Source organism: Aotus nancymaae, unplaced genomic scaffold (assembly GCF_030222135.1).
Source record: "Aotus nancymaae isolate 86718 unplaced genomic scaffold, 86718_ANA_hifiasm-v0.15.2.pri h1tg000089l, whole genome shotgun sequence".
In the NCBI taxonomy this organism is placed as follows: domain Eukaryota; kingdom Metazoa; phylum Chordata; class Mammalia; order Primates; family Aotidae; genus Aotus; species Aotus nancymaae.
In genome coordinates this window covers 21,290,272-21,302,785 of record NW_026988504.1, presented here as the reverse complement: position 1 = coordinate 21,302,785, position 12,514 = coordinate 21,290,272, and the positions used below count along the sequence as shown (strand labels likewise).

At 43.5% G+C, this 12,514-nt stretch overlaps 1 protein-coding gene across 6 annotated transcripts in view; it reads right to left on the bottom strand.

Moving 5' to 3' along the window:
* The window catches only part of GOSR2 (golgi SNAP receptor complex member 2), a 39,045-nt gene extending 27,815 nt beyond the window's left edge, over nt 1-11,230 (bottom strand). For 4 of the 6 annotated variants that reach the window (XM_021673715.2, XM_021673719.2, XM_012444113.2 and 1 more), the window contains exons 1-4: nt 11,140-11,230; nt 4,596-4,660; nt 2,980-3,088; nt 1,974-2,106 (exon numbers count right to left, since the gene is read on the bottom strand). In XM_021673715.2, the coding sequence (XP_021529390.1) occupies nt 1,974-2,106; nt 2,980-3,088; nt 4,596-4,660; nt 11,140-11,168 (336 nt within the window). In that variant the 5' untranslated portion in view covers nt 11,169-11,230. Of the gene's footprint in view, nt 1-1,973; nt 2,107-2,979; nt 3,089-4,595; nt 4,661-10,735; nt 10,879-11,090 lie in introns of those variants that run through there. The other 2 variants (XM_021673716.2, XM_064369690.1) reach the window with 2 other exon arrangements.
* Between the last annotated feature and the right edge of the window lie 1,284 nt (nt 11,231-12,514).

The following is a 12,514-nucleotide window of genomic DNA, read 5'->3' as shown; positions in this document are numbered from 1 at the left end:
GACTTGTCCAAGATCACAGAGCTGGTAAGAAGTCCAGTGGACGTGGGAGTCTGGGTACTGAGCGCAGGACCTGCCCTGTTACTCATACTGTAGAGAGAAACACCAAGAGCCATGCTGGTGGCTCTACCTGTGCACTGAAAGTGGACTACAGACAGGAACCAGGTCCTCACCAGCTGTGAGAGTGTCCTGTCTCTTCCGCCAATCACAAACTCTCCTGCCAAGTAGTGCTGGGGTTTGTTTTGGTGTTTTTTTTTTTTTTGGAGATAGGGTCTCATTCTGTCACCCAGGCTTGAGTGCAGCCTTGACCTCCCAGACTTAAGTGATCCTCCTACCTAAGCCTCCCGAGTAGCTGGGACTACAGGTGCACACCACCATGCCCAGCTAATTTTTATATTTTTTTTTGTAGAGATGAGGTCTCACCATGTCACCCAGGATGGTGAACTCCAGAACAATCTGCTGCCTTAGTCTTCCAAAGTGCTGGGATCACAGGTGTGTGCCATTGCACCCGGCCCTACTAGTGCTGTTTTTACCCCTAAACCCCAGTTTCAGTTGTCAAAAAAAAAAAGGTTATGCCACCGTTTCTTTGCTGCTCAGATTCAGAATCATTTTGCACATGTGCGTTTTCAACTGCCCCTGCTAACAGGGGAGCTCCTCACAGGCAGGAGTCAGATTTTGAATTTCCTCATGCATTTTACTCCTAGCGCCTGAATTCACTAGTGTTCCGCATGCAGCTGATACTCAGTGCGTCAAAAGACACTAGTGTTTCAAAGGCTCAATTAGAGACTTCCCTTAAGTAATCTGACAAGCACTTATGGAATGTTGCTTATATACAAATCTTCTTACCCTCCTATCTAAAACGGTATGGCTGATGGGCCATTATCTCTCAGAAAAATGTATTATAGCTCCAGATGGTAGAATGACCAGGAAGAAGTTTCATCTGGCAAGTCAATGTTTATTAGGAACCGACTATATGCACAGCATCATGCCAGGCTGGCAAAAAAGCAAAATAATCCTAAGCGATTATCCTTGGCCTAAAAAAGGCCTGAATCCTACATTATAACAATGTAAAATCCAAGCAACATTTTTAGTGTGTCTTATCGTTCATTAAATTTTTGAATTGTTAAACACTGTGACTTCACTGCTTACTCTGGAGAAGCAGCACTACGTAGGCACATTCTGAAACACCTGGGGCAATTTGTTGCAAAGCAAGGATGCAGCATTGAGGGTTAAACATACAAAGCAGGAAATGATGTGAATTTTAACGACAGGCTTAGAAAGCTAACATCTCTTTAGAAAATAAATCTCTGTAAAAAACAAAATACAGAAAGCCAAAGCACACTTCACCTAGTGGAATATATTATATAGGACACAGAAAAGGCCAGTATGTTCCACAGCCATGTGCAGGAAATGATCCGGTTAGGGACAATGGGTTCTGAGAAATCAAACGTGCAAACCAACACACTTTCAGGCAGACTCACACAAGCAGTCCATCTAACCCTAAACATCTGTTAACAAATTCCTCCAAATTGCTGCTCAGACTAGAGGCAGAAACATTTTAATGCACCTGACACTGGAACCACACACATACTCGGTACAATGGCAACCGCCTGCAGGCAGCTTTGAAATGCTGCCTTCTCTACAAATGGCCTAAGTTCTAATCATCTGTCTCTATCTGATCAGAAAAATGTTTCCACCATGTGAACTTCCACCTTTCTGTCTCAGACCAGTCCAACCAGGTAATTTTCACCTCTGCCTATTCCCCTTCAATTTAACTGCTTCCTCTTCAGGTTTTTGTCTTAGAAAAAGAGATTCCTCTGTCTAGGGCTAGTCTCTGTGGCAATGCACAAAGTTCCTGTCATTTCCAGTTGGTTTCCTCCTCATCAGTCTTCTTCAGACACCCTCTAAAACAGACGACGCTCAGAGATCTGAACTCTGTCAAGTGCAGGCCGACCCTCACCGCATGCCTGGCTTACGTTAGTGGTGAAGGTTCGAGACAGAAGCTCTTCTCGCTGCCTCTCCTGCTGTTCCCTTGCATGGCGCCGATGCTGGAAGTTTCTGAGAGCAGTCTGCAGGTGCTGGACATCATACTTTAACTGGTCAACCCGACTGGAATTGATGGAGAGAGAGATTAAATTCCAGGAACTCAGGTCAGCAGAGTCTGAGGGGGCCAAGCTTTGTACTGAGGAAAAGACAGTGTTTCATTACTTCTCCCTACACCACCCCACGATATACTCTCCCCGCCCCCCACCACTGCAAGATCTGATTTTGATCAATGATGTTGAAAGTAAAGAAGCAATTCGTGGTTAAAGTGAGATGGTAGCACGCAAGATTCCGGCAGCTTGACTTCAGTATCTGCTGCTCTGATTCTGGATGCATGACAGGGAACAGGGGACAGGAAGCAGGTTCGCTGACCTCTTCCTGACCTTCTATGGATTATATCGCTCCCCTGGAAGAAGCCCAAGGGCATCTTTGAGGCAAAGCATCCACACAGTTTCATAAAACTTTTGGAAACAGGCGCTGGGGGTGGAGGTGGAGAGGGTGGTTTCATTTTAATTTCATGGTGGACTATCAAACATTAGATCAGTATTTCATTATAGGTGGACTGATTGAAGTGATTTTTCATTTCAACCCAAGAAAAACCCAGCAGGAACCAAAGAGCAGAACAAAACTCCATGGCAACATTAGGCTTCAGGTGGCCATGAGTCTACTCAGAAAAACAGAACTGGAGGCAAAATTTCAAAATGACACCAAAGAGGTAAGGGGTCACAAGGCCTCTGAGTCACAAACCTCATAGGCTATTTATTTTGAGGGGGTATCCCTCAAATAGAACTGTGGCCTTTGAGGGGGCTTTTTATTTGCTTAGTCTTATCTTTTCAACATGTACGTGGGTTTTCAGAATATTCTAGCGCCTCCCCCCTCGAGAAAAGCCTGTCTTGCCAGGCCTGGAGTATAAGAGCCATGTCAGAGGTCAGCACTTACAGTTTGGCATTCTGCCTTTTGTTAGGGGGCTCCTTGCTGGACAAAATCTCCAGGCGTTCTAGACGGCTGAATATCTGGTCTATGCTTGCTTGGATTTCGTTTTCTACTACTGCACAAAAGAGAAAAAAGAGTAATTGCTGGAAAAAAGACAGTGAATTTAAATTAGAATGATAAATCACATGTTTTTTCAATATCTAATAAAGTAGAAACACATATTTCAGAAGGAGAAAAATGTATACACTAATGAATAACAAAAAAATTCAAGTTATGCTGTAAATGTTGTTTTGAAAAAAGTACATGTATATAGCTGTTAATGACATACAATGCCAATTTTTTTTTAAAAAAGCTGAAGGTAAATCTGTAGAAATAAATTTCCTACTTTTAGAAAATAAACATGTAAAGGTTGTCCAAATAAATACTTTAAGCTAAACTTTCTGTTACTGGTCTCTTTTTCTTTGGGATTCTCAGACATGGATTATAAATAACTAGTAAAAAGACTGCCAATTGAATTCTCTATAGTAATGAGGCTTTTTTTTTTTAATTAAAAAAAAAAAGCATAAAGGAAGGGGAAGATTAGTATGTGAAACATACAGAGAACAGTTCCCTTAAGGCTTTCTGTAAGAATGGGTGGGCTGAGCAATGCTGACGTTCCCAAAATAGACCAAATATCAACAGGAAAGGCCCAGGAAAGAGTCCATAGAGGTAAAGAGATATGATAAATACAGTCATTTTCCTTATCCCTTTCGATAAGACTGGCAAAATGACCTCTTCCCATTTCTAATCATGTAACAATGAGACTGGTGAGAAGGCAAACAAAGTCCGATGAACAAAGAAGCGAAAATGTGCACAAAAGAAAGCATCCAGACTGCTGCCTGCCCCATAAAGAAGTGACAGCAGTGACACTGCCCCTTCCTAGGCCTTTGCGCCCACAGTGAACAAAGAGAGTTGAGATTAGAACAAGGTGGGGCACAGAACCAAGAGCAGAGCAGCTTTTGAAGCTGTGAAAGGAGACGTGAGAGAACAGGAGGAATGGGCCCGGCGGGAGCCCAGCAGTGAGGTGGGAAGGCAGCCCCCGCAGGTGGTGTCCATATGACTGACTCAGAAAAAGGACCTTTCCTTAGAATAGAACCCCCCTACACCACTGCCCCACAGAAAAAAAAAAACAAAAAATCAGCATGCTTCTCCAAAGAAACCATGCTGTGGGAACTAAACTAATTAATATTGCTGTTCGTTTCTAAATAATCCTCCTAAAAAGCCACAGTTCTCAGCTCAGAAGAAATGGCCAATTCCAGTTAAACATCTCTGAATTTTTATGGAGTACATTCCTCTAAGGACTAGGTAATTAGATTAAGACAGATGGAGGCAAGCGCTTCCATTCCCATAGGGCCATGTCAGGTTGAGTGGAGGGGTAATGGGGGATAAGACTTGTGGGATTCCAAAGGGCACACTCAGGGAAATCAGTGACTTTGCCATAGGGTTTTTCTGTCCACCCTAACAACAAAACTCATTCCATGCTGAATCATTAAGCCCCCGAGGCAGAGTGCAGTCAGGAAACCCAGCCCATTAGCACCCTGTCATCAGAGAAAGGACTCTGGCCTCCACAGTTAATTACTCACAGTGCACAGACTGCTTGTCTGCCGTCTCCAGGCGTCCCATGCGAGACTGGATCTCATGGACCTGCCTATCAAAGGAAGAGGGAGGAAATGAGTGAGATGGGAGTAATCAACAGCGCTTCAGTCAGGAAAGACAATTTTTCTGATGCCAACATGTAACTGATTTAAATTGACAGCATCACCGAACTGTAAAATTTGTATGTGGCACTTTAGGCCCCATGTTTTGGCATGGTTTCTAATATCTTAACTACTGCTAGTAACACTGATAGGCAGATTGTGGGTGCTTACCATATCCAAGATACTTCGCCAAGTCAATAACCCTATGAGGCAAGTACCACTGTCGTCCTCATTTTATAAATAAAACTGTAAGTCCAGAAAGGTTATGTAACTCGTTCAAGGTCACACAGCAAGTGATAAACCTCTAATTGGACCCAGCCAATCCTACTCTCTGTTCTATGACCCAATGTGCTAAGCACTGGCCTGTACTAGGAAGAGTCAAAGGGCAAGGGAGATATAATCCTTGTCCTTCAGAAACAACATAATTAGGAATGACAGGCTGGGCGGACACGAGCAAGCCCTGGGAAGACTTACAAGAAAAGCAATACACATAATATAAACAAACAGAAAGGGGGTTGCTCCGCACAGTGGTGTCACATGCAGATAGAGGGGTGGGGCTGAGAAAGAGAAACCAGGTTAAGTTTTGTGGACGAAGAGAGTTCTGAGCATCACTGTTGAAGAAAGGAGGCATCGTTTGGTGAAGGAAGATAGAAGAAAATGATATGCAAAAATTCATATAAGACATGTCACGTGGATTAAAAGCAGGGTGGGCTGCTTGAAAGAGAATCAGGTCGAGGGAGAGGAAGATGAAGTAACTCACTGCAGGAAACCATTCAGAGGAAGGTCCTGAAAGACAGGGACCGCCTGTTTGGTAAACATCCTTCTCTGACAATATGAACGAAAGAAGAAACTGTCATCTCATTTGGAAATGCAACACTATACCCTGGATCTGGGTCACACACTCTGCAGGCTTCCCAAGCCTCCTCAAGACTCTTCCTAGTGGTCCTCCATGATCAGTCCTTGGGATACTGCTTATGCTTGGCACACCATCCACTTCCTGGTGCTCACCCAAGTTAGAGCCCACGTGAAGGGGGCCTGCTGGGCTCTCACATCATCCCCAACCCTGGAGGAAAGGTCAGCAACCATTCTCCACCGTGAGTACTGCAAACCACGACCCCAAATTTACCAGTGCCAGCCAGGCACCCAACTTTGGCTTCGGCTTGCGCCCAGTCTTTTCCAGGGCTTCCCTGTGGCCTCCAGACATGCCCTTGGGCACCAGAAGCTGGGCGAGCTGTCAAATGGCTCCCCAGAGTGCTCCTAGGCCTGTAGCCCTGAGAAGCAACTAGAAATCACTACTAGAGTCCGAGACCAGACCATTGCTTCCGGAAAGTAAGTGCGGGATATTCTGGGACGATGCAGGGGTGTGGAGGCAAGGGGGCTGATGTAGGAATGCCGCCTGAGGTAGCTGGCATCTGAATCAGGGCAACCATGGGAACAGGTATAGGGGACTGGATGGTAACGGGAATGGAAAGGAGAATTAGGACTCTAATGAAGTCCTGATGTAGGCTGTAAGGTAAATTTTCAATGGTGACTTAACAGAAAAATCTGAAAGTTGGTAATATTACCAACAGAAACAATGACATAATAAAAAGGTGGGGGAGGCAAAGAATAGCCAAGACCACTCTGAAGGAGGAGGAATGACTTGTCCCACCCACCATTATGACTTATAAAGCAGTAACAGTGGAGACAATTATGGTGGCAGTGCAGGTACAGACGGACAAGGAAAGGCAAACCCCACACCTGACCCAAGATGAAAGAGAGCCAGACGCAGCCCCATGTATTTGGGAGCTTTTGAAAGAAGGGACTACAATCAATGCCAACAGCTCTGATTTGTTATCCATACAGTAAAAGGACACCTCAGGTAACACACAAAAATAAACTCAAGCTCGCTTAAAATCTAAATGGGAAAAGCAGAGCTTTCAAGCTTTCTGAAGAAAATACAGACGTGCATAAATGACCTAGGTTACAGAAGGATTTCCTATATAAGACAAAAATCCCAAAACTACCCACCCCAACAAAACCCACAGACCGCAAAGGAAAAAAATGGATACAACTGATAACATTAAAACAAAAAACTGGCCGGGCGCGGTGGCTCAAGCCTGTAATCCCAGCACTTTGGGAGGCCGAGGCGGGTGGATCACAAGGTCAAGAGATCGAGACCATCCTGTTGAACATGGTGAAACCCCATCTCTACTAAAAATACAAAAATTAGCTGGGCATGGTGGTGCGTGCCTGTAATCCCAGCTACTCAGGAGGCTGAGGCAGGAGAATTGCCTGAACCCAGGAGGTGGAGGTTGCGGTGAGCCGAGATCGCGCCATTGCACTCCAGCCTGGGTAACAAGAGCGAAACTCCGTCTCAAAAAAAAAAAAACTTCTGTACACCAAAGCCACAAAATAAATAAATAAATGAATGGCACAGACTGGAGGATATCTGCAGCAGATTAACAAAGGATTGATGTGCAGAAAATATACAGAGAATTGTTACAAACCAACAGGAAAAGTCAAACAAGGCATTTTTTTTTTCTTAATGAAGAAAGGGCAAATGGCAGAAAAGAAAACCCAAATGGTCAATCGACATACAAAATGACAATCAACTAGGAAAATAGGAAAACACAAATGAAAAGCAATGAGGTCACATTTCTTTAGCCCATCAAACTGACAAATATTTTAAAGGTTGAAGACATATGCATTAATAAGGATATAGGGAAACCAAAACTCTCATACCCAGCTGGATTACAAATTGGTAAAACGCTTAAAATGCTAACAATAACTAGGAGAATAAAGCATGTATCCATCCTATGGCTCAGCACTTTGAGGAATATGTCCTAGAGTGGTCCTGGCATACACTCAGGAGATATGCAGGGCAGGGATGTTCATCAAAGCACTTTTGTACAGGCCCATACCCACTGACTTTTCCCATCCAATCTCTATTTGCTTTGAACCAATTAGAGAAGATGTGGCCAATAATACAATTCCAGTCGCTACATTTCATGCTAAGAAAAGATAAATGTGAAACAACAAAGCAAGTATGAATGGTAAGGTGGGAACTACTAAAGTGGAAAATCTGTTCCAAACTGAACTGGCAATTCTGACAACACAACATGGTGGCTGGAAGTCAATTAGAAACAGGTGACACACAAACATGACTTGGGAGCATGGACATGAGGAAAAAGAAGTCTTAGCCCTCTCCAGCATAGGGTCCATGGTGGGCTTGGGTGATAACAGAGCAGAGAAATAGTAGCAAATAAGCCAGGGTCACTGCAGCTGTCTCTAAAAAAGGTTTACAGAAGATCTAGGAAGAAGTTTTGAATGGAAGTGCTTTTTAAACATTCATGAAACTACTCACCATCCCACCCCCACCCCCCAGTAACCCCATAATACACACCCACTAAGCATCCAAGCTGCCTCTGACCACTGTGAGCATGAAAATGCTGTGTAACCTATACAGTATCACGTGTTTGTTGTTACTTTAAAGTAGTGGCAACAATCTGGTCATTTTCATTTCACTCACTTTGCCTTTACATTTAGCTCATTAAAGGGCAAAATCTATAAAGAAAAAAATGGTCTTAAGGTAATAGTTCTTAAGTCCAACTGCTTATCAAAATCACCTGGGGGGCCTGTTAAATGTAGTGCTTCTTGTGCCCTGGACATACTGAGTCAGAATCCCTAGCAATAAGGTCTAGGACAGGGGACTGATCTTGGACTACATAGGGGACAAATGTGGGCACCTTTACAATCACTGGACCTCAAAAATAGAAGCTTAGCTATTAGCTCCTCTATAAAGGTCACCTAAATGAAATATTTAAGTGTAAAATGTTTATTCTGTTTTTCATCTTTTATTTTCATTCATTCATTGTTCAGGTAAGTTCAGGAGTTTTCAAGTAACTTTAAAATGTCAATCTAATTCCAATGTACTCAATGTATTCAGGGCCATGGCAAGAGAAAACCACAAACTGGGTTCAAAGTTCCAGTAAAATTAGTATGCTCAGCTACTGTTGTGTCAACTCAGCCACAATCGTTAATTTCTGCAGTTGCGAAAATTCATTGCTGGTGCTCTCCAGACTCCACGTGTTTCCTGTGACAGTAATTCAGTCACCAGTTCTGTATCATGGAACTGAAAGGAGCCTTACAGTTTCACCAGCCCACACTATAATAGCATTCTATGGATGAGGAAAAAACAAGTAATGAGGTCTAGAACCACAACTCCCACGCCTAGTGCAGCACTTGAGAAAAAAGAAGATACTGCAGCATGAAAGAAAGTAAACTCCTTGAGGGCAGGGCTGTGCTGCCAGCATTGAGAACGGTACACAGCACATAGCAGGTGCTCAATAAATATTCATTGAATGAATGAGTGTCAGGGTAATAGAGAGCCTAACAATTATGAGGCAAAGCTATACCTCTGCTTGTTTTCATAAATTGTACTGGAACACAGGTACTCAATTAGTTTACATACTGTCTATGGCTGTTTTCCCGATATAACAGCAGAGCAGTCACTACAGAGACTGTATAGCCCACAGAGCCTAAAATATTTACTATCTATCTTAAAACTGATCCTTAACAGAAAAAACTGGCAAACTGCTAGAGTCCAAGGGTGCGTTGCTGGAGCTGGAGGCCTACAGAGTTTATCTACACTCCACACACCTTGTTTGGGGCACCATTTAGTATTCCTCTTTTATGCTATGCAGATTTCTCTGTGATTAGCTGAACTGAAAACAGGTACAGTCTAAGACTCTCTAAACAAAATTATTCTTGACTATAAAATGGGTCATGGCATTCTTGGCAACATCTTTTAACTAAATTAACTAGATAAGACCATACATAACAGATTAACTTCAAGGCACTACTATGCCCATTGTGCCCTGCTACTGTAAAAGATCTGCCCTTTCTCAGTAACATGAACATAGTTTTGCTTCATTCTTTTTCTAAATGACTCAGAGGCTAGTTTAAGTCCCTTCCTATAATGTTTATGTGAGAATAGGGCTCCCCAGTGTAAAAGAAAGTTCTGTCATTACAAAGTAGGTTCTGTATTTTCGCCCACCCAAATGAAACACTTCATCGCCAAAATAAAAGAAACCCATAAACTTAGAAAATAAAAGCGTAAGAAGATCATCATCCTCTTATTCCTAATGGTCAGGGCCTTTCATTTCCAGGCCTTGGGAGTGTCATTTTAAGTGTTTTAATCAACAAAACTACAGCATAAGTTTGAAAGTTCTTAACAGGATTCTTAACAGGTTTTTCCCCTAAAAAATTGAGAAGGGGAACTAAAACTTGTACATGAGAGTTCACAGCAGTTATTATTCTCAATAGCCCAAAGGTGGAAATAACCCAAGTGTCCATCAACAGATAAATGGATAATAAAATGTGGTAGATACATATAACAATTATTCAGTCATAAAACGGAATGAAATTCTGATAACAGGCTACAATATAGATGAAATCAGAAAACATTAAGTGAAATAAGTTAGATACAAAAGGAGAAATTCTGTACAACTCTACTTACATAAAGTATCTAGAATAGATAAATTCATAGAGAGAAGTAGAACAGAGGTTACTAGGTAATCTGGAAGGAAGAAATGAAGTGCCTGATTAATGGGCACAGTTTGTTTGGGATGACGCAAAAGTTCTGGAAATGAATCGTAGTGATGTAAGTTGTGAATGTACTTAATGTCATTTAATTGTACACTTAAAAATTGTTAAAATAGTAAATCTTATGTTGTGTATATTTTACAACAAAAAAAATCATAAAATTCTGTCCCCCCAAAATAGAGTAAGTATGGCCCCATTACCATACTCAACTTCGTATCTCAGCAAGTTCCAAAAGTGTAGAACGATGCGAATAAAAGACACTACCAAGGAATTTAAGTTGTGAAAAGCTAAACTAAAATTCGATTTCCTTAGCGATAACCTGTAACCAGATATGATTAACAAGTAGTAATAGTGAATGCCACGTGGACAGCAATTTCTTTGTACCATAAGAATGTGGTCTTTAGTATAAATCAAGTGAAAATACAAATATTTTCCCGTACGTGCCTTGACTCTCCAATTAAGCAGTACACTCCTACGGGCAGGGGCCGTGTCTCCTACTCCATGTCTCCTCTCGAGCTCTACCAACCCGGAGCACCGAGTAGGTGCCGGACAAAGTTTCATAACCTGCAGGTGCCACTTTCCCCTCACCCAGTTTATCCAGTAAGTAGTCACGGGCTTGCAGACCCCAGCAGCCATCTGCCCCACGTCTCCAAGCCCCAGGCTGGACCAGCTATCTGGGCGTCCCGCCAGGGATTAAGTACTTCGGAGGCAGCCCCAGCAGTGCCCTGGCGGAAAAACTTGGCCTCTTCTGCCCTAGCGGACGTCCGAGGCCCCAGCTCCAGAAGCAGGCCTCACCTGGCCTCGCCTCGCCTAGCGCCCGCCCGCTCCCCGATGCGGCCCTCACTTGTGCGTTTGCTGGTACAGGGGGTCCATGTCGCCGGCCCCGCAGGCCACGAATGCGGTTCTGACTTCTTCGAACACGTCCTCACAGCCCCACTTCCGGCTTCCGGCTTCCGGTCTCAGGACCCTCCCTCCCCTGCAGACCAGGGCTGCCCGCACGTGCGCCTTACTAGAGTGGTTGCGAGATCGGAGAAGAGGAAGGAGAAATGAGGCCGGCGATGGAAGGATAAGTGTAGTCACAGGGTCGGTTTCACGTGAAGACCAAGGAGGTGTAGGCGTTCGCAGACGGCTAGCCTCAGTATTCGGTCAGGCATTAGGAAGGACAGTCGCGGGATACTGACGAGAAGTCCTCAGAGCAAAGTTGCAGGCGAGCAGGGAGACCTGCTCTTCCCTGTCGCAGAGGTACGGGAGGTTCTTGCTTGGCTTCGCTTTAAACCATTTAATCGGGGTTCTGGAGATTTCGCTCTCCACTGGATTCCTTGGCGCATGCTTTTCCTGTCTCGCATTTGTCCACTCACTCTCCCGCCTCGCTACCCCCCATTCCTGTTTATCCATCCAATAAACCCACATTGAATGAGTGATTATTATGTGTCATGTGTAAAGTGGGGAAAACCGGTTTCCTCCTGCCCTCAAAGAGGTTCTGGTCTGGAAAAGGAAATAAGACTATCAAAAGACAAAATTACAAGAAATGTAGTTATAGATCTTAACTAGCTATTTGCAATCCTAGCACCGGGCAACACTTTATTCTGTAAAATAGAATGAGTATTCTGACGAGCTGACTAGAGGAGATTGTTTTTATAGACAGAAAAGGGCTGGAAAAAAAAGCAGAAACAAAGAACAGGTTTCAAAGTTATTTTACTTGTATTAGTTAAAACAGAAGGGACTTCCTTTATCATGGGGATATGGCTATTTTCCCCCTCCTCTGATATCTCCGAAGGTCAGATGAACAGCTTAATTTCGGCTTTGTGGCTTGGAACTTCAGCACGAGTGACTCTATTTTGGTTTGGTCTATTGGGCCTAGTGCAGGAGCTCATTCCAAACCAATGGCTTTCTATAAATTTTATGTATCAAGACAAACATTCTACAAGAGATTCCAAACATTCCAAAGAGATCGAGCTGAGCTGGGGGTCGTCTCTAGGAGGAGATTTAGGAAAGACTTATGAAGGAGTGGCATTTGAGCCAGGACTGGGATTTGGACACTTCTGCGTCTCCACATAGGCTATCCCATTTCCATCCTCCCAAGCTTATCTGCTATTCCTCCCAAGGGAGGAGACGTTCTTTTCTTCAACAAGTTGATACTTGTTTTCCTGGATCCTGAATCCCACCCAGTTTTGTGTCCCAAGAGACTGTCCGCCCATGTACATTCTTTTCCTAAAATC